Source organism: Perissodus microlepis, chromosome 7 (assembly GCF_051167445.1).
Source record: "Perissodus microlepis isolate ML-2025 ecotype Zambia chromosome 7, ASM5116744v1, whole genome shotgun sequence".
In the NCBI taxonomy this organism is placed as follows: domain Eukaryota; kingdom Metazoa; phylum Chordata; class Actinopteri; order Cichliformes; family Cichlidae; genus Perissodus; species Perissodus microlepis.
In genome coordinates this window covers 33,647,651-33,670,641 of record NC_140467.1, presented here as the reverse complement: position 1 = coordinate 33,670,641, position 22,991 = coordinate 33,647,651, and the positions used below count along the sequence as shown (strand labels likewise).

General features: G+C 38.5%; 1 protein-coding gene across 2 annotated transcripts; it reads left to right on the top strand.

Moving 5' to 3' along the window:
• Positions 1–250: 250 nt before the first annotated feature.
• On the top strand, positions 251–22,180 carry LOC146383472 (glutamine synthetase-like). 2 transcript variants are annotated; one of them, XM_084934737.1, is made up of 8 exons: positions 252–801; positions 1,466–7,122; positions 8,587–8,761; positions 10,046–10,207; positions 10,289–10,435; positions 11,720–11,847; positions 20,698–20,897; positions 21,581–22,180. In XM_084934737.1, the coding sequence occupies exons 2-8, from the start codon at positions 7,108–7,110 to the stop codon at positions 21,885–21,887; spliced, it is 1,134 nt and encodes a 377-aa protein (XP_084790863.1). In that variant the 5' UTR covers positions 252–801; positions 1,466–7,107; the 3' UTR covers positions 21,888–22,180. The 2 variants fall into 2 exon arrangements, with proteins under 2 accessions (XP_084790864.1, XP_084790863.1); XM_084934738.1 differs by lacking the exon at positions 10,046–10,207 and having other exon boundaries at positions 251–801.
• Positions 22,181–22,991: the final 811 nt, after the last annotated feature.

Here is a 22,991-nt window from a genome sequence, read left to right as displayed (position 1 = left end):
TGCACAAGATACAGAATGTGGCACTTCAGAGACTCGTCATTCATTTAATTTCAAAGTAACAAATATTTTATGGTTTCTATATTCAGATTGCTTACTGTTGAAGTGAAAGCAAGAAAATTACACATACTTGTGTGGCTTAGATATTTATATAAGGTGAATAATATACTACTAACATATAAAAATAAAAAAAGACTTAATTGCTGCATGACCCGTGTGTCAAAGGATAAATAACAGCCTAAGCAATAATGTGTTCTTGGGTGCAGATGCTTCGTTCAGATGGGATGACGACAGCATGCCCTTAGCAACGGTCGCGTCTCTACGGCAACATCCTCCGAGGTCCCCTCTTTGCAGTTGTCACCGCGGCTTTCAGATGTTGCCCGTGAGACGCACAGAAACCACCGCTTCACTCGGATGTTCGGGGTGGTTTTGGAGGATGTTGTGCTATCATGGATGTAATCCGAGGGACCACTGCGGTAGCCGTTCGTGTCTTGCGATTTGAGTGCCTAAAGTGGGCACAGGGCAACTTGGGCACCAGCCCCCTTCTGGATCTTAGTCATCCATCTCTCAGTTGCCATCCTGCACAAGATCATACACCCGCAGCCTCGTGCGGTCCCCGCTTCTCGTTTACCCCGGCTTCATTCGCGCCAGCCGCGTGTCATACGGCGGCTGAATGGATCCCGCCGTGCTCATCTTCCTGCTGTACGTGATGATCGCGCACGACCTGGTCTGCGGCTGGATGCAGTACCGGAGACAGAGCGCCAAGCCTCGCAAACGAGCTGACCGACCTCTGCTGAGCTCCAGGTGTGTGTGAGTGTGTTTATGTGTATGAATGGCTTTAATCAATCAGTTGTGTTAACCACCTGCAGTCTCTGATAGTTTTTAGTAAATGGCTGTTGAGGGGCGGGGGGAGATCAGAGAAAAGAAAGGTTTTGCAGAACTTGTAAATGACTTACCAAACTAAAGCTATAATGTGTTAAATGTTCACACACACAGCAGCTGGTGAAACATTCACAACCACCAGTCTTGGTTGACTGTAATCTGTCGACCATATCTGTAACGAATGATGTAAAGTCATTTTGGGTCAGAAAGAACATTTCTGTCACCATTTCGAACCTGCAATAGATAGACAATCAATCACAATAAAAAAAAAAAAAACACATACAAGATCATTAAAAACCCCTTTGTTTTTAATGATATTTTTAAATCTGTTACTTAAATCAATCACATGCTTGCACATGTGGGTGTCATGTGATTATTGGGGTTTTCTTTGTTTCTTTTTAATATTGTAGAGCATTTATCTTTTAAAATTAAGCGCCTTCAAGCAACTGTTGTTGTATATATAAAATTTAACTGAACAGAATTGAAGTGTTGTGCGGCATGTTGTAGATGCCCCACAACACCCGTTTTTCCTGGATTGTCTAAGTTTAATGAGGTTTCCATTCAAACTATCTGTATTTCCTTTCAGTGCTCGTGTTTGTCAGGGAGCCTGGAGGGCAAGCATCCAATCGGTCAGGACAAATAGAGGGATGAGGGACCTGAGGAAGTGCAGCCGCATTGTGAGAAAGGCCTAAAAAAAGAGACAAGTTTGACATAAAAGGACACTTATTGAAGAGTAGGGACTTCTGAGCGTGACCTGGCCCGCAAGCCTGATCTGGGTCTTCTCACTTTTAATTTTACTGGGCATTTCAACCATGTCTTACCATTTGGAAGAGCAGCTGGCAGCGTCTTTCTGATGCAAGTCAAGAAGCAAAAGTCCAAACTGCTAAGAGATTTATAAGGTCAAACTTAAGGTATTGCCAGTATTAGTTTCCTCTATCATTCATTTGTATTTGAGCTATGCCTTTCAAGGTGCTTTGTTTCTTTGTTTGTGTGTTTTGGTTATAATATTTGTATTTTTAGGTGTGTAAGATTAACTGTTTAAATATGTATTTTTCCTAGTTTGCTGAAGCATGAATTGTCTCCTACAGTACTGTCAAATACCAAATCGAGGCTAAGAAGCTATGAGCTTTGTACTAAAAGCTGCACAAAAGTAAACTTACCTTATACAAAGTGATTTAGTGTAAAAGTGTAAATGTAATCTTGCAAAGAATCATTTAGTAATTAGATATAACTCAGAAAAGAAATGGATGTAACTGGTTGCATCATTTGCACAGATCTACGCGTTCTATGTTCTGTTACACATTAATTCGTCTATAGCCCCTAACTCTAACCCATATCATATAAAGTGAATACAGCACCTATGTGCTGTAGCACCTAAGAAACTGGGAAAATATTGTCATTTTGTATTATAGGCTATTCCTTTAAATCTGGGGAACAACTTATTACCCTGGAAAGTCTCCATGTAAACAACAACTTTATTGGTTGTTGGAGGCAGTAAATCTAGTTCTTGCATATCCTGTGCAATAAGTGTTTCCAGTGAAGTCAAGGTACTTTCATTTTAATTCAAACAAGACAAACCATTTCAGGTATGTGTGCACTGTGTGTCAAATAAAATGAAATGTGTGTGTTACCTGAGAGGCATTCAAAGCTGCTGCTTGTTAAAGAGTATAAATGCACTATAGATGGCAAAGTGTTGAATAAACTGAAAGATTTGACTTTCAAACTATAATGTCAGTTTGACTGTGGAGACAGGATAGATTTTATTTTACTCAAATCCTAAATGAGATATTTCAGCCTGAAAGCATTGGCTCCATTCTTTCCTTTTGTTAATTTAATTATTAGGCAGCTATTTAGCATTAAGTTAGTGTCCTTTGTTGAAATTGATGTCATTATTTTGCGGCTACACCTTATGTATTAAGGACTTACTCATAATGTCACATTAAAAGCTAACTCCACACCTTTCTGAAAGTGGGCACATTTGAGCCTAATGTTACTGTTGCTACTTATGGATAATTTACAGATGTTTGGTGATCCAGATATGGCCAAAATTCATGAGATGGGATTGGCAAGTGTTAGGTGTCACTGAAATACCACGAGACACATGACATCTGGCTAATATACTGTAGACCTGTGGCTGAGCCACAGAAAGACACTTTTTAAAAGCAGGGTGTAGCGTTTTTGTCTTTTGCACATCATCTCTGGTTCCTGAAAGGTTGGTACTCCAATTGTAAAGCTGCAGTTTTCCTACAACAAAGAACAAAACCATGCAAAAGAATGCTGCACATCAAGTTTGTTCTTTGACTCTGAGCCCAAAAGTTCTGTTGTGTAGTTTAATAGTATCAGCTCAACCTGTCTGTAAGTAGAGTGTTGTCATTAAAGGAAACGACTGGCTGTACAGGTGGCTTCATCTTCATTTTCACGGCCTGACGAGTTTACCTGGTTTGTTTGGGTTCATGTTGGCTGCAGTTTGCTTCATGTTCAGCCTTAAAAATGTTTTTGGTTGTCTATGTTTAATGGGGCTCAACAAATACTGGACAAAAACAAGGTAACATCATAATGTTTATGCTCTGAGCTTCATTATGTTCAATTTTAATTCTCAATTATATATTTGAATATTGAAACTTGACAATAAATAAAGATTTTTTAAAATATCAAACTTCATTCCTAATCTAATTTTTACTCCTAATCTAAAAACTCCAGAATGATGTTATTGCATTCTTTAAGGTAAAGTAAATGCTGGAATAATAATAGTTAGTTACACTAACGAATAGTTAATTAAAGTAATAGCCTGTGAATAACAACAGAAATTATAATAATAGAAATAAATAAATATACGTATTTTTAGGCATTATGGTATACTTCTGTATATAAGTCATCAGGGAATCCTGAGGGAATTTCTTCAGATTTTAGGCTTAACTGGCCAAAGGTCAACAGCACAGCAGACTGTTACCCAAATTATTAAATCATTATTTAGTATTGTTTTGTATTTAAAAAGGTCAAACATCAAACATGTTAGGAACAAAAAGGAGAGATGAATATAAGTAGGAAGGTCCTAAGTTTAATATTTTCTATATACACATTAGGCCGCTTCCCTTATCGTTGTCACAATAACTGCATGTCAATGAGAATTGTGATTTTTAAAAGTGAAATATCAATATTGCTGTACATTTATTGTTTCAGACTAAGTTATAGATTAATTGTACAATTTTCAATATCTCCATAATAATATTGTAAACATTATTTTTTTTTGATAATTGTGAAGTGACAACCTGAAAGCTGACATTTTTCCTGCAAGTCTGATTGGTGACTGATGTAAACTTCAACTTTAATGATTGGTGGACGCATCCATGATTATATCCATTAATCATAAACAAATATTGCCAGTGGTTCAGTTACCAGTGAAGTGTACATCCACTCAGCCTGATGAGTTTTGAGCACATGCCTAAATTACTCACCCAAAAAACATGTCTATTTTAAGGTGGCGTCACATTTTGTATGTAACAGCTAGATGTCTAACCTGTATGTCCCGTTTTGGGGATTATCATATTTGACCGAGGTAGCAATTATTACTTTCCTTTTGTGCATGACTTTCAGGCTGAACTTGAGTCTTAAGGTGAAGACAAACCGAAACCTGCTGCAACCTTCGCAGCAACATCTCAAACATGCTGATGTTTACATAGAGAAAGCTGATGGGAATGTTTTTTGTTTTTTGTTTGTCAGGATATTTTGAACTGACTTAGGCACTGCAGTACTCACCCTCTGAGTACCAGGAGTATACCATACAGACATGAAGAGTAACTAATCTAAGATTTTATGCTGTATTTCACTACTGACTCACAGACTAATGCTGCCGTCCCCAGAGCTCCATCTCTGGCATGACAGAAATATTTATAAATAAAGTAAGGTAATACAAATAGGAAGCAAAATTAGCAAATACAGAATATGGTTTGAATTGGCTTAAAAACAAATCAAAAATAATTTTTGTTTAAGCTGTTTTATTTATTATTATTATTTGTTAGATACAGTAACAGGCAAAGAGAAAAAATCACTTATGACTAAACCTTTCTTTCTCACAACCATTGCAGACTCCTAAAACAAAATCTCTTTTAAAATTTTAATGAAACTCTTCTAAAGTTTTTTAAGTAATCAAACAGATAAACTGAGAAGATGGTGTAACCCTATTGCCAAAGGTAATAAGTTGCTTGAGGGGCTGAAGACCCCCAAACAAACTGTTGACAGCATTGCTTTTCTGAAAATGGCCATTTTTGAGAACAGTGCAGTGATCTGAATTCGTCTTGTGAATGGAGAAGATATCAGTTTAGCACAGAGTCCTCGTCAGTGAGTGCTGAAATGTGGGTCTTTTGTATATATAGTATTTACTCTCATTGCTAACTAGTCACCCATAAAGATTGTTGACGGTGACAGATATCAGCACTGTCGTGAACTCATTTCCAGTTATTGAGAACTTGTTTCCTCATGCCACAACAGGGAAAAACAGACACATTAAAGGTGGACTGACTAGCTCAATAAGTTTGTTTTTAAAAATACATATTGTAGCACTTTGTTATAGGTTGAACTCATTAGACAAGAAATACACAACATGCCCATTAAACAATAAAGTTTCATTGATTAGTAGCTGTGCTTCTCCTGTGGCTTGAGAGATAGAGCCAATCTTTGCAGCATACTAGTGCAAGAAACTGAACCCTGAGTTACCCCTGATGCATCTGTGTGAATATTAGGTTAAACAGGCTTGAAGGCAATGATGTCATGATCCCGGGTCTTTTGACCCAGCGTTTTGTGTTTTCTATTATTGTGATGTATTTTGGTTCTGGTTTTCTTGCTCTTTGGTTTTCGGTTCTGTTCTTCCTCAGTTTAGTGTTTAGTCATTTCTGCCTGTGTATTCCTCTGTGTAAAGTCCGTGTTTCTTAGTCTGTGTCTTTGCATGTGTGAGTTCCTGTTTTATTTTGAAGGTCTGTGTCTCTTTTCAGTGTTTCTAGTTTCGCTTCCCCTTGTCTCGTTATGTTCAATTAATGCCAGCCGTGTCTCCCTCCCGTTTCCCATTCCCTGATTGCCCTGTGTGTATTTAAGCCCTGTGTTTTTGCGTGTGCGTTGCTGGTTGGTCTGCGTGATCGCTCTCTGTCTTATATTTTCTCTCCGTGTCTCCCTGCATCTCTGTTTTTGGTTTCAGGTTTATTTTGTTAGTTTTTCCGGTTTAAGTTTTATTCTCGCCTTGCTGTTTCTGTTTGTTTTCACCCACCTTATAAAATAAAGCTCACTCTCATCAAAAGTTGCATCTTGGGTCCTACTGTCCAACTCCACACGTCTGCCACGCCAGACGTAACAAATGAGGCTTGTAGTAATCCATCCATAGTAGTCCATTTACCAATCTAGTTGTTTGTTTTTGTTTGTTTGTTTGTTTGTTTGTTTGTTTGTTTTGGGAGGGGTTAGTTTTGTTTATATTAGAATTATTGTTCTACATTAATATGGTGATATTAATGTTGTTTTAATGATATTTTTCAGTACAAACTACATATTACAACACAGTGAAGGCAGATGACTCACAGTAATGAGATTGTCTCATTAAGGCAATGTGGTAATCCCTCCTTATACTTGTTTTTAATTTGACTGAAAAGACATATCTATAAAATGCATTTCCTTTAGACTTACTTTGTAACCTCAACCTCAAGATTAAGGTCAATTTCTGAAAATCACCTAGGATTTTCATATTTATACCACAGGTGCGTCTACTGGTGTCCACCAGTATTCTGTTTTCTAAAATGTGGTTTTGTTTGTATTTCAGTAACAACTACAGCTACAGTGGTCTTCTCTATACAAGGAAGAATATCAGAGCAATAGTTTGCTGTAGTCATCAAATATCAGAGACAAGTCCTACTTTTTCAGACCCATTATCAAGTAAAGTAAACGTCTTACAATAATGCCAACTGAGCAATTTGCTTGCTTGTGGCTGGTGAGCCCTACAATCTCTTTTCTTATTTATACTCTTGGCCTGTTCTGCATCTACATCTCACACACTTCAATACATCCTCAATGGATCCCATGTGACTAATTCTTTTTCTGTTAGAGTTGCTGAATTTCTGCCCCCCTGCCTGATCTCAGAACAGCCAACCTGACGGAAACTGAAGCCAGCAGCAGCTTCTGGTCTCTAATTGTGTTCAGTGAGCTGCAAGACCCTCAGCTCAGCAAACAGCAGTCAGTCACTATCAGCAGATGGCCTTTCATCAGGTGGGTGTTTGTTACTGTTTTCCATGGGAGTTTGTGATACCCTGAGCTATACCTGTGCACTGTTTTCGTTTGGCTGGATAGGGGCACATATTTGGATCTTATAGGTCAGTGCTTTGTACATGAGGTGTGTACAGTATAAATGTAATATGTTTACCATTTGGTTTGTTTCTCCATAGAAGAGAAGCAGGAATACTGTCAAAGATTGTACTGAAGGCACTTACAGTCTTGCAGGATTTGCTGTGGACTGATCAAAACATTGTAGTGTATGTGTTTTTTTCTTGTATGTGTTTGCTGCTTACATGGACAACCCCACACAAAGTATTTAAATGCCGTATTACGTCAGGACGTAACAGGTGTCATCAGCAGCCTAGCTTGCGTTCTGGCTAAATACCACAAACAGGTTTAGGCACCTCATTCTCAGACTTGACTCGGAAGCTAGACACTTCTTCACCTGAAACCGACTGTAAAAGAGTAAGTTCAAATAATTCTTTGTTTTTGTTTGTTTAATTTGCTTCATTTAAATCTGAGAATGGTATGCCACTGTTTTCCAGTTATTAAGATATTAAGATATGAGAACTAAAAAAGGGAAGAGATAGGTCTTACTTTTTTCTTAATCTTCATGTTTAAAGTTGCCCTGTTAGTATCTGAAAGTATAACAATGAAACTTTTTTTTTTTATCACAAATAGTTACTAAAAACTTTATTAAGACATATTTCATTAAAAGTTACATTCTTAAGATAAGAATGTAATAAAACATCAATAAATGTAATTACATCATACAAATAAATGTAGGGAAACAAAAGGAATGAAGGCAAAGTAAAACAAAGCAGCTACTTGTATATGAAATTGTTAAGACTACTCACTCTAGATCAACAACTTTATCTGTTGACGAATGCAGCACTGACAGAACCTAAAAAATATATATAAAAGTCAGTTTAGTCAAATTATAACTGTAATACATTAGATAAAGTTCAAATGTGTTTGACCTACTTATGAGTAGCATATAAGTGAAATAATGTCCAATTTCCTGTTTAGGGTTAGATACCGTATGATTATGAGCATCACTGATTACGTTATATTATTTTCAAATACTTTAAGTTTTCTTTTATTTCTCAGAGGTTGTCTGTGAATGTGTTTCAAGCCCTGGATGTTTATCTTCTTGGTGTCTGGTTAAATACCTTATAGCACTATATTTACATTCTGACACTGATTGCTAGAAATCAGGAATGTCAAACTCATGTGGAACTATAACTAGATGTGGAAAATTAATCTTGTGAGACTTGACAGCTACCCGAGGCATAAATGAAGTAATGCCGCTGGTTCATTTTAATAACTTTGAAAAAACCTTATAGTTGTAGGTTTGTTATGGGAAGAAGAAAAAAAAGCACAACATGGAAATTGAAGGTGCCATAAAGTCAAAAAAATGTCATCTGTTACTATAATTATCCACTTTTGCAATTGAAGGTGAAAATGGCATCAGTGTCATCCAGCTCTCGTCTCAACAAAACTGTGCGGCAGCAGTACATGAGCCTGCCTCAAGGACAGAAATGCCAGGTCACCTACATCTGGATTGATGGCACTGGAGAGACACTTCGGAACAAGACAAGAACTCTAGACACAGAACCAAAAAGCATAGAAGGTGAATGGCATTTTTAATAAGCTCTAACCTTTAGGGGTGAGAGGCACTTAGTCTAAAACTTAATGTTTAATTAGCTTTATAGTCAAGGGCAGCTTTTCTACCCTTTCAATTTGTTATTACAACCTGCCCGATGAGGCTTTGATTGACGTGTTTATTGAGACTCTGAATGTCTACAAGACTGTGAGCCAATTGCTTTCAAAACATTATGGGGGGTGCACCTGGCACATGCCCATTCATACAATATTAATTAAAAAGACTGAAAGTAACACTAAAACTGTCATGTCTGAGGACTCAGTGTTTTGTTTCTTCATAATATGTTATGTTCTTGTTTATTCTGGTTATGTCTTTCATTATGATTTGCCATTTGTTAGGTTTCTGTTCTGTGCCTGCCCTGGTCCCACGTATCTGTGTTCTGTCTGTCCTTGATGTTATTATGTCTGCTCATGAGTGTGTTAAGCTCAGTGTCTAGTCTGGATCTCTGTGTCTGTCATGTACTTCCTGTTTTACTTTGAAGGTCTGTGTCTTATGTCAGTGCATTCAGTTTTGTGCTCTCCCTGTCTTGTCTGCGTAATCAGTGTCAGCCATGTCTCCCAGCTGTTTCCTCTCAGTCCTGTTCACCTCTTGTATTTAGTATCTGCGTCTTCCCCTGCTCGTCGTCGCGTCATCCCTCATTTTACACTGTGTGTTCCGTTTGCTAGCTCGCCTGCCTGATTAGTTTGTTTTGTATTCTCAGCTTAGTTAGTTTTCTGTTCTGTTGTTATCCAGCAATAAAGCTGAGTGTTTTGAGTTTACGTCTGCCTCTGTGAGTCCTGCTTTTGGGATTCCTTCCTGCCTTCACACAGCCACGACAGAAACTTAAAAGAACTAAATAAAAGCTAAACATTTTCAAATGAAAAAAATAAACTGAAAGAAGTAAATCCACTGTGGAAACTCACTGAAATCTAACCGATTTATTATTAAATAGAATATTCCAGGTGTGTCTAAGCTTGAGAAGTTAGTGCGCTCACTGTCTTTTCTTAATTTGTCTTCGCTACCAGAGAACTTTGGCACATTTTACTGTAATTGGGCTCTTTTATGTTTGTCTTTTTTCCCCATTGTCCTGTTACATTTATTTGTGTCTACTTTTAGTAACAGGGCCAGATCTCACCAAGCAGATAGTATGAATGGGAATTTTCCGTGACATCTCTATTAACGTAGTTATCAAGTTAACCAGGTTTCACTTTAAAAAAAGAATGTGAACACTGACGTCTAATCAGAGGAGCAATAAGAAGTCTCTATTTTTAGAAATACCTGAGTGGAACTTTGATGGCTCAAGCACCTACCAGGCCAAAGGCTCCAACAGTGACATGTACCTCATCCCGGTCTGCATGTTCAGGGATCCAATCAACCTTGACCCCAATAAACTGGTTCTCTGTGAGGTCCTGAAGTACAACCGTTTACCTGCTGGTACATTTTTTTCAGTCCATGCTTTTTTCCCTTAACATCGTCTAAGATCACAATAATAGACTGCTCTGACTTTTATTTTAGAAACTAACCACAGAGCAAGCTGCAACAAAGTGATGGAAAAGGTCAAAGAGCACCGTATTTGGTTCGGTATGGAACAGGAGTACACACTTCTGGGAACAGATGGACATCCATTTAGCTGGCCTCCAAATGGATTCCCAGCACCCCAAGGTAACCGAGCTGTCATTTTTTTTTTACTGTTTTTTATACAAATACTGCAGTGACAAACCAATTGCCAGCTTGTGGTAAATCCTTGTGCTATTATCTGGGTCACGGGGAGTGTGGAGTGAAGCAATATCCCACAAAATGATACACATTTACATTTAAAGTCAGAGAAGCAGAGGTAATGACAGAATTTCTCAGAAACAAAACAGACACTTTCCAAGAATGACAGGGTATGAAATCAGACAAAAGGAACAAAACCAAAAGTAGACTTGTCACGGTCTGGCTGGCAGACCGTGGGGATGAGGAAAGTAGGACCCAAAACGCAGGACTCGGCGATGCCACAGTGCACTTTATTTACAGTGAATAGACAGGTAAGTCCAACAATTAACTCAGAGATGTAATTTGCCAATGGTGCTCATCCCTTGCTCCCGGTGCGTCCCGTGCTGTAGCCCCCTTAGTTTGTGTGCTCCCCAACTCGCTTCTTCGCTCGACTTTCCTGGAGGAAGAAGGGAAAACCACAATTAGCCACACACGCTAGTCGACTACCAAGACCACACGCCTAGCACAGACTATACCGGTCAAGAGTAATAATCCCACGTCGACTGTCGCCGCGAGTCCAGGTTAAATACCTCTTCCTAGCCGGGAGGGATGATTACCACCAGCTGGTCAGGTAATCAGCTGCAACAGCAAAGAGGGACTCCCGATGACGACAGTCGCCCGGACACGCCTCTCCCACGACGCGCGCTTCCGTCAACAGCCCCGAGGACGGGGGGGAGAGAGAGAGAAGCAGACACACGCACTCTACATACAAACGTGGACAGAACAGTAGACGACACAGACCCCAAATAATAGTCGTAATAATAATAATAACAATAATAATAACCACTGCTCACGAACCCCTGAGTCCTCCAGAGCCGGGTCCGTGACAACACTAGCACAGCTGATACGTTTCTAAACTTTAACAAAGGCTTTCACATTCTTAAGGAGCTTGTAAATCCATTCAGATTCTCTGAGCACCACACTTCTCTTTCCCACATGTTATCATTATTTTATTCAAGTTAGCACAATGGTCAGTGCTATACAAAGGATTTCTGTAAAGTTAGAAAAGAAGTAGACAAATCATTTCTCAGACACTTCATATTGTAAATGTTTGTAATTTTTGTCTGAAAACAAGCATCACAAATGAACTTTTTATAGGCTCAGAACCTAAATGTTTGTAGCCGTCATACAGTTTTCATACAGTGTATCTTGATATTGTGGTTTTTCATTTGTGTCATCATGTGTCATCAGGTCCTTACTACTGTGGGGTGGGGGCCAACAGTGCTTATGGAAGGGACATTGTGGAGTGCCACTACAAGGCCTGCCTCTATGCTGGGATCAAAATCTGCGGTACTAATGCTGAAGTTATGCCATCTCAGGTAAGTGAAAGTACTACTCCAATACATGGCAGTAGCACTTTATAATAAACATAGCTAATAAAATTTATGTAATATTTATTAATCACTGGTTACAATGTATTTTGTGTTTCTTTATGCCATTAACTTTTCTGCGATCTTAAGTTTTGGTTTGTAATAAATATTTTATTACTACTCAATGAGCCTTTTCATTATAGGGCATCACAGAGTTATTTTATTCAGAAAAACATGAAATAATTAAAAACTATTCTTATCTTCTAGTTCTCCTGCTTTGGATTTCTGCCAGTTGGACTTTTAGTTTCTTGTTTCTTTTTTATAGCACCCAGAAAAGGTTGCATCACATTTCTTTTGTTCCCATAGCATTTTTCTTTTTGCGTCGACGAGATGAGTTTTGTGACATTGAGATGGGTACACCTCCCCAACATACCACGCATAACATGACTCAACAGTATTTAATGACCACATACAAACATTAGTTATGACTTTACAGTTAATTCAGAAAATGTTAATTTGATACAATACGATGACTAAATATTGTTATATATTACAAACATATGACATATTTATGAGACAAGCTATTTATCCCAGAACCTGGGGAAATACTCTGGTACAGCAGCCAAAACATTAAAAACAACCTACCTAAAAAATATAAAAAACAATATTACAAAACAAAATTCTTCAGAGAAAAACGAGCTCAATAACGGAGAAAACACTGATGAGCTCAAAAAATTTAAATATAATACACAGATAAATATGAAACATAAATATAATTCACAAGTGATTTCCAAGCAAATACTAGGCCATTAGCAAATGTTACTCATTATAATTTCTTTGTTTTCTAACAGTCAAAAAACGATCAAATTGCAGTTAGCAAAACAAACATGTGAAGAGAAAAGTTATTAGAAAGGCAAATGAAGTCACACTCAGATATCTAATTTTTACATGCGCATGGGCGGTCAGTCCGATCTGCTCTGCTGTCAAAGTGCGCACAACAGATGTGACAGAAAAACCGCGCAGGGCTCTCAGCGCATTCTTTATTTATACTCCAAGTGAGCTTTAAAGGAAGTAGGAGTGGTATGTTCAGTATACAAAAACGTTTTCATAATAGGAGAAACCTTTAGCTTGTCTGTTGAAATAGGAGATAGCTTGGTATGTATAGAAACTTAAACATTTCCTTAAAAGGAGAGTGAGAGAGGGGGGTGACCGTTAACTCAGGATGTAGTATGTATGTCACCGCATTCCTCTACACATCTGGTTCCAACTCACGAGCTCTCCTATCTTAAATGAAGCTACAACTAAACAATAATCACAAAACTAAAAAATCTCTTATCATTCCCTCCTGTTTGTAGCGATTTTAAGCAAATACATCAATTTGTTTCAGACACAGACCCTACATTGTGAGTGCTTTCGGTCTGGTCGTCATAAAATGTGTATCATTCAAACATAATCATTCATCACATTAGTTTCATACTCATCGTCTTCTCCTTCTTCCTCGTCTGGCATAGTGACATATGCAACAAGAGATTGAGATATCATTCTTGATACCATTCCTCTTACACAGGGGATAATGCATGTAGTAAAGATACAAAACATAATAAGTATTAGGCCAATAAACATTAAAACCTTAAACATCAGTGTTCTCCATGAGCCGCTCATAAACCAATTCCACCAATTACTTTGTGAATTTGCCCAATCGGTTACCTGTGCCTGTTGAACGTTTCTAAGTAATTGTAGAGCATTTGTCATATTATCAGAATGCACATTGTCTGGAATATATGTACAACAAGTTATATTAAACAAAACACACAGTCCGCGCTTTTCTGCCAAGATCATGTCCAGGGCAACTCTGTGTTGCATAACAGTTATTCTTATGGCATCAATTTCCTGATTTTGCTCTTTGTTGATGCTGGTCGATGCATTTAAAAACAGTCCAAAACTATAGTCCAATAGTCAGGAGGTCGCTGTGGTTTAGGACAATTCCTAAATATTGATAACCTAGACTGGCAAAGCTTGCTGCGCATGTCACTTGAATCATGTTCATAAGTCTGCCATATAATGTAGCATGCTGTGTTGTAGCAGGCATGTGTGAGCATATATAACAATCTTTGTCTTCTTTGCGATTATATATGTATCTATACCAGGCGTTGTTCATCCAGGGATGGATGTGGTCCTGTGTCACTTCAGCCAGGTGTGAGTTGTCATATGTCCATGCTCTTCTATGCATGTTGGCTTCTTGATCCTTTAAGTGCATCAGGGTCCATGCTGTAAGCAGCAGGGCCAAGGTGATAAACAGAATAATCTTCATGATGACCAGACACACCGATTTACTCTGGTGAGTAGACTACAGGCGAGAAGTAGAAGGCGGGATATACCCAATCAGCCCTCCCTTCACTTGTAGATCACCAAAGAGTCGGGATGGTGGTGTCTTTAGGTTGTGCTGTCACTCACTTCCATTTTTGCAATGGCTCTGGTGGATCCAAGAGGGCCTCTCAGCGTTTTTGCAAGCTGTTGGCGTCGTTAGGAGTACTTGGTATGGACCTTCCCACCGGGATGGGTTCCAATTCTTTCTCTGGAGTACTCGTATAAGGACCCAATCGCCTGGTTTTAATCTGCAAGAGACTTGAGAAGTGTCGCACGGCAGTTCAAAACAATATCCCTATTTTCTACTAGTTTTGCCATTCTTTCTACTAAAGTTGTCTTTCTAACAGATTTATCTATTGGTTCACTTTCATCAATTCATGCATCTTTTCACTGAGGTCTGATTCAAACTATCTTACTTCTAATTCTTTCCAAAAATAATTTCACATGTAACAATTTATATATGTGTGTTTTCTATTTTTGTTTACCTCTTTATTGTGATCTGGTGGACATCTCTAAACACCATCATAAGTTCAGGCTTCAATTTCAACCCAATTATACTCCTCTGGGCTTCACCTTCCCACTGGCCCCTGTACCCTTCTCAAAGTGTCCTTTGTTGTCTTAAATCTCCAGCAAACACAATCTGTTTCTTCTCTGTTTCTTCCTTTTAGATTAAGTCCCAGCCAGGCAAAATATCACATTCAGTGCCTTTAAACAGTCATGTCACACTGTTCTTACCAGCCTGCTGTTAATTCTTCAATTCCACGATATTCTGTTGGTCTTCATCAGGAGATTGACTGTCCTTTGAGCTTCTTTTCAGGATCGGGACAAGTGGGAGGTCAAGCTATAAAATTTTAAGCCAAACTTTGGCTTGTTTTCTCCCAATTATGTTAATCTATGGTTTTGCTGCTATGCTCAAAATTCTAGGTTGAGAAAAGTCCACCTTTATTTATTTATGACCTATATTGACACACTAAACCATACCATTAATATCATTTTCATATCTTTTCTTAAAGCCTCCATTTGCTTCATCTGGCTAGAGTCTGTCTCTTCTGTTTTTCTCTCTGGGTGCTCACTCCTTATATGGGCATGCAAAGTTCCTGTCACACACACACTTCCTGTTACTCTCTTTTGTGTTTCTACAGGCTAATCAAACTCATTTTGTATTTACAGTCTACAAACCCTCTGTAATTCTACTAACTTCTAATCTAAAATGTAACGTCATTCACACAATAATTTCATAATCCTCTCACACACACTGCCTTTTAAATAAACTAAACTCTTTGCATTTTTATCTATTTCAGGCATTTTATGAGTCTCTGTTTTATGGTGCCGTTAGTTCTCTCTACTAACCCTGCACTCCATAGATGATAAGCACAGTGATTTCTTATGCTGAATCCTAGTGCTTCAGAGACCTTACTGATCACATCATTGACAAAATGTGTCCCATTGTCTGATCTTATCAGAGAAGGGATACCATATGTTGGAATAAAATGATTACATAAACATTTTGCAATGAAGATTGCCTCTGCTTTCACTGGATATATCTCTGGTCAGTTTGAAAACACATCTATGATCACTAAGGCATATTTTAATCCTTGACATTCATTCAATTCAATAAAATCCATGTGGATGGTGTGGAGAACTGGCCTCTCTTAGGTCTTAAGTTTCCTTGTGAGTTGTGTTTTTGACAGAATAGGCATGTTCTTACAAATTTTTCGCTGAAGTTTCAAAATTTATAGTGTAAAAGTATTATTTATCTATACTATATTTCCCTCCTGTTGACACATGTATTACTTCATGTGTCACTACAGCCGCTGTCCTGTGTAACGACTCTGGTAATATTGGTTTTCCATCACAGACCATTAAGTCATCTTTCAGTTGTGCTCCACATTTCAGCCACTTGTTCTGTTCAGTGATTGTTGCAGCTTTTTGTTCGGTTTTTAGTACGTCAAGTGGTATTTGTGTACAATGTTCGGATGTTAGAAGCGTTATCGTTTGTTGTGCAGCCTGCTTTGCTGTTTGATCTGCAAAATTATTTCCTTTTGTGACAATAAAATTGTCTTTTTGATGTGCTGCACATTTACAAAGTGCCAATTGTTTTGGCAAGCTGATCACTTCCAATAAGATTTTTAATAAGCTGCCGTGTTGCACGGGGTTATCCGTAGAGGTGACCATACCTCTGTTATGCCAAATTTTGGCAAAGTGGTGCACTGCTGAAAAAACAAACTGGCTGTCAGTGTACATATTTATATTTTGGCCTGCGTGCAATTCATATGCACATATGACTGCATACGTGCAGCCGACTCTTTTACTGCCTCTGCTGCGGCTGCATAGCCTTGCATATGCAGGCAGGCCTGACGCTACAGAGTCTAATTTACACGAGTCTAAATTTCACCAGGAATGTTAACAGGTGTTATTTTTCTCCAAATACCTGTGTTATCACAGCTGTCATATAACCTGCTCCTCTATCTACACGTAAGTAGAAAGGCTTATCATAGTCAGGCAGTGCTAAAACTGTATCTGTCTGTAATGCCTATTTTTAAATAACTGAATGCTTCTTCTTTCTTCTCTATAGATGCAACATTACATTTTCACTTAATGCATTTTTAGATAATTTCTAGTTTTTCAAAGAATCCACCCATCTCACACATCTTACACATTTCAAACTTTGAAGTTAGGGTTTTATATATATATATATATATTAAACTTTGAATTGCTCACAGTTCTAAAACTAGGCATTTGTAAATCATATGCCTAATCACTATGTGTCACTGTGATCCACAAGTATGGTCACAAATTCGCTTCCAAATCAACAAAATAAAATAATCAAACAAAAACAAAAAACATACATGAGTCAGGACACAAAAGAAAAATACTGCTACTGAAACAGAGCAGAAGTGTGAGGGAAAAACTGAGCTCACAGACAGCTGCGTGTGTTGGCTTTTAATGCAGCTTCTGCTCTTAAAACAAATAAATAAAAATAAAAGAAAATGTGTAACATGCTCATCAACTTAGCGGTGTCCACATATTTAATTCAACTTCTCAATCCTGTAGCTTTAGCTGTTGTCTACAGGGTTTGGCTTATTAGTTGTTATTATAGGTGTGCTCTATATCTCAGTAATATTTTATCCAGGATAAATGACAGATGTTTAAGCAGGTCAAGTGCCTCTATGCACGTAATTAGTTTAGATAGTTTCTTTATTTTCTTCATCTCATGTGTCATTATACTGAGTTTGAGCAAACCTTAAGCTTGATGCAGATTACTTCATAACAATCGTCCACCTCACATCATAACTGACTAGGTTGCTTCTCATTATTAATATTATGTCATTATTAATATTATCATCTTTGTCTTTCTATATTATGACAATAGTATACTACAATATTTTATTAGTGTATACCACTATACTACTACTGAGCCAATTTAATAGTTAGGATCATCTTACTCAGCAAACAGATAATTAAGAATTCATCCAATCTGTACAAATTTGCTTTTCTCTAAACAGGTTTGCACCTACTTCTTAGACTGGTCTTCTGTTTGTCTCATCTCAGATCCAACCTTCAGTCACATTCATTCTCTCTGTTGTGTAGCGAACCAAGCAATTTATTATTATATATTTTATATTTTATTTTGTATCCATCAAGGGCTTCGGGTGATCTGCAGTTTCACCCTTTCCCAAGCTGGAGACATTTACCTTTTCACACACTTTCCTTGGCTGAACAATGACACAGCCCTAATGTACCTTATGCATCTCTCTATTTTATTTAAAAGGTTTTCGTGTGAATTATTTCCTTTTATTGATTTTATACATTCTGGGCATGATTGTCATGCCAACTATGTTTCATTGTTAATATCAGCTTACAGGTTGTTATCCTTCCTATTATTAGTTTCAATACGGTAAAAATAAGTTCTAATATAATTTTGTCTTTATTTATTTTATTTTTGTACTTCTTATATTTATATCTATTCGGTGGGGTCTGTTTCCAACCTTTTTAAACTACTTTAAACTATTTTGATCTCTAGTTTTCACTTAATAAGGGTTTTGTCAGTCACTGCACTGTAGTGTGACCTGATGCTGATTTTACTATTAGAGTATCTTCTGAGAATTGTACTTCCTGTGGTCTTCTGTTCAAAACGGTTTTACATACTCCTGTATCACATAACATCTGCACTGGTTTGCTATTAACATATACTGTCAGTGTAGGTTTGCCTTTTACTTCAGACACTAATTGATAGACAGTAAATACTTCTGCGTCACTTTTATCATTTTCATTTGGCTTTTTCTCATTTAGTCATTCATTTGAATATTGCCGTTTGTCTATTTTATGTCTGCAATCTCTGGCGAAATGCCCTTCCTTGCCACAATTCCAGCACGTATTATCTCTTTCTTCACTTCTTTCGCGTAAGTCTGTCTGTCCTACATATCTCTGGCCCTTTCCTCTAAATCCTCCTCTGTCCCTGTCTGTTACCTCTCCACCTTCTCCACCTTCCCCTGCGGGATGGCCGTATCTGGGGTTTAGTACTGCTATCATGGGAAAAATGCCGGGAGGACCAGGTGGATCAACATCACCTCCCATATCTCCTCCGTAGCGATCTTTTCCTATTTTTTTTTTTTTTTTTTTTTTTTTTGTGGATTTTCACCTAGTGCTATTTTATCTAACATGTTTTGTGCCTCTGCATAAGGACCAGGTTGAGGTCTGAACGGATCACAGGATTGTTTAAGGGGGGTCGCAGCAGCGGAAGTGGGGGCTGGTTTCACAGCAGCAAAAGTGGGGGTCGGCCTCGCAGCAGCGAGTGGAGCATATGGTGGGGGGGTCTAATACCTCTGCCTTTTCTTTCTTCTTTTCTTGTTTCTTTTGTTTATTCTCACATCGTCTATCTGCCTCTCTCTTCCATGCTTGGAAATATTCTAATTCTTACGTGCGTTTTCCTTCTTTCTTTCTTTATTTTGTCTCTCCTATTTCTTTCAGTAATGCTTCTTTAAGTTGTATTAATGCAGATGGGCTACATTCTCATTTAGTCTTTTTAGAATTTCTCCATCTTTGCACACTAATTTGTCCGGCGTCTGGACACTTTTTTCCCAACCACTGTTCGTCAACAGTAAACTTAGTGGGCTGATTACCCATTAAAACAGAACTGCAGAGCCTTCTCTGGTATTAGACTTAAAGAGTGGTTACTGACTACGCCCTTCTACTCCACTCTAATTAGTGGAGCGGTGTCAGTTTTATGAGGCGGAACTCAACCGTTCTCTTTTGTCACCAGTACTTCAGCTACTGACAGGAAATAAAATGACAATAACAATGAGAGTGATTCAGCAGCGTATTTGTGCTGTTTAAATCAATTCACTCTCAACACACAGAAAACACAAACATTTAAACAGACATTTCACACAATCGCGCCGACCTTTTCGGAAGGCCAGTCCTAAAGCTTTTATTTTGAAAATCCTTTCGGCGGATCAGTCCAACGCTTTTATTTTGAAAATCCGTTCGGTGGATTACCCCAACGCTTTTACTTTGAAAATCCGTTCGGTGGATTACCCCAACGCGTTTATTTTGAAAATCCGTTCGGTGGATCACCCCAGCGCTTTTACAAATCCGTTCGGTGGATCACCCCAGCGCTTTTATTTTGAAAATCCGTTCGGTGGATCACCCCAGCGCTTTTACAAATCCGTGCAGTGGATTAGACTAATTACACCCTTTCGGCGGGTGAGACCAAAGTTCGTTTTACGCGAGTGTAAATGAGTGACTTCCTTTACCTTCCCAAGATTCTCTGGCTATGTTGAAAGTCAGCCACTGGATCCCAGCGTCGTGGACCACTTGATAAAACACTGGCCAGGAATCGAATTTTAGCGTCCCTGGACTTTTTCACTCCTACCTAGAGGACAGATTTCAGTGCAGCTTTCCACGACGGCAGGACACAGCGGCCGATGCTTCCTATCCGGCTCGAAGGACCAAGAACATGTGAAGAGAAAAGTTATTAGAAAGGCAAATGAAGTCACACTCAGATATCTAATTTTTACATGCGCATGGGCGGTCAGTCCGATCTGCTCTGCTGTCAAAGTGCGCACAACAGATGTGACAGAAAAACCGCGCAGGGCTCTCAGCGCATTCTTTATTTATACTCCAAGTGAGCTTTAAAGGAAGTAGGAGTGGTATGTTCAGTATACAAAAACGTTTTCATAATAGGAGAAACCTTTAGCTTGTCTGTTGAAATAGGAGATAGCTTGGTATGTATAGAAACTTAAACATTTCCTTAAAAGGAGAGTGAGAGAGGGGGGTGACCGTTAACTCAGGATGTAGTATGTATGTCACCGCATTCCTCTACACATCTGGTTCCAACTCACGAGCTCTCCTATCTTAAATGAAGCTACAACTAAACAATAATCACAAAACTAAAAAATCTCTTATCAGTATCATTTGTTAACAGTGTTAATGTTTTCACCTCGAACATTTCCCTCTTTTCTCTGCATCTTTCTTTTTCTCTGGCTTCAGTGGGAGTACCAGGTGGGCCCCTGTGAGGGCATCGATATGGGGGACCATTTGTGGGTCTCACGTTTCCTTTTGCACCGTGTCTGTGAAGATTTCGGGGTTGTAGCAACGCTGGACCCCAAACCCATGAAGGGCAACTGGAACGGGACTGGTTGCCACACAAATGTCAGCACCAAGGAAATGAGGGAAGAAGGAGGACTGCAGTAAGTAAACTCCAGACTTTCAAAAGATACACATACAAAAGCTCTTCATTGTACTACAAAAAGGAGGACCAGTGGCACATTTGAAAAGCTTAAAAACAGCTTGTATTTTCTTATTATTTTTTATTTTAAGTATTTCTTTAAATTAAATAAAATGCAGCACTATATCCCCTCACCAGATACTTTATTGGATACTCTATGTATGCAATAAATTCGACTCAAGAAACGGGAAGAAATTATGTGTTTTTTTTAAGTGACTGACTGCTAGTAACAAATTACCCAAAGATACAATTTTAAATTGGTTCTTTCCTAAGTTGCGGTGTAGATAAGTTATTCCCTTAAGTGAGATTCACAGATAAAAGTCTTCAGTGGCTTAACAAAAAAACAAAAAAAACATTCTCTGAAAATGATCAAATACAAGGACTGGACTACAAAATGATTTTAAAAAGCAGAAAACCTGGAAAACTGTTGCTCAAGACCTGTATATAAAAATGAACAATAATGTCTTCTTAGAAGCAAATATGAAGAAAAGAGTGATGCTGTCTTAATCTTTACTAATCATGCTTAAACAACTGTTCACTGATGCTCAACATACTGCCTGATGAATTATCTTCTAAAACAGAGTAATAAGAGGAAAGCTCAGTAAAAAAAATAAAATAAATAAATACATGTTTTTTTGATGGCAGGTACATTGAGAAGGCTATTGATAAGCTGGGGGAAAAGCACCCTGAGCACATTCGTGTGTACGACCCTCATGAAGGCAAGGACAACATCAGGCGTCTCACAGGTCTCCACGAAACCTCCAGCATCCACGACTTCTCTGCTGGAGTGGCCAACCGAGGTGCCAGCATCCGCATCCCACGGCAGGTGGGGCAAGAGAAGAAAGGGTACTTTGAGGACCGCCGTCCCGCAGCAAACTGTGACCCATATGCAGTGACGAAGGCCATTGCCATAACCTGCCTTTTGGAAGAAGAAGAAAAAGGAGCCAAGTAGTAGAAAAGTGCTGCCTTTTTTAAAATTATATAATTTGTATAACATAGATAATATATATAAAATGTATAAAGCAACACAGACCTGTCTGTGAGTTAACTTGAACTGGAGTAAAAGGATTCACAACAAGATGAAGATGAAGAAGCCTGGAAGTAGATGTATGTTTTTCCTCTGAGCCTCTATACTGCTGCAAACGATTACTGCTCACTATGCTCCCTAAACTATTAATAACTGCTACTTTAAACTTGTGCTCCATCTGTAACCGCTGAGGAAGTGAAATAAAGATAATGGTGCTATGATTGCCTTCTTATCTATTTATGTCAGAAAGTCTCCATATACTTCACTTGTCATTGGTATGACTGTTGTAGAAATGTCCTTACATATTAGTGAATTTGTTGTTAGCACTCTTGCTGAGTGCCTAAACCTCAGCTGGCATCATATGTATCATCCAGTCTGGCTTTGCCTTACTCTTATCCAGTTTTGCCTCCAGTGGAACAGGCTGGCTGTACTGCCACTTTACCCACTTACTGCCAGAGATACCACTCCTTCATCCTGATAGCATACCTATTTCAAGTATCAACGTGATACAGCTGCTACTTTTGGGCTCATATGGGATCTCCAAGCTTGCCCTATCTTGTTTTACCACTGGTAAGACATCTGATTTCTCTCTACTTAAGGTGGCTTGGGGCAACCGTCTTGGTAACCATACAAATCTGAAATAGCAGTTCCTCCTTCCAAACACTTACAAACTAGCCAAAGTACATTCTGCCAACCTGATCTCTCCACAAATAAGTGGTGTGGGACCCAGAAGCCTTTGATAGTTTTGCTCGATGTGTTGTGTTATGTGGTTTTCATGTAGATAAGCTACTGCGAAAGGGACTGGTTGCTATAAAGACGGGTTTGTTGAGCACAGCCTCAGTCATTCCACTGACGAGTGGAACTGACAAAGCATATACACTGCCGGGCTGCATGTGAAATCACAGGCCAAGCATATCTCCAGTGGGGGAGCTGACATGCTTCAGGATCAGACCAAGCAAGTTAACAAAGGCAAAAAGATGCAGGGACACTCGTCCTCTGTTTACTACAACAGCCAATGAAGCACTTCCA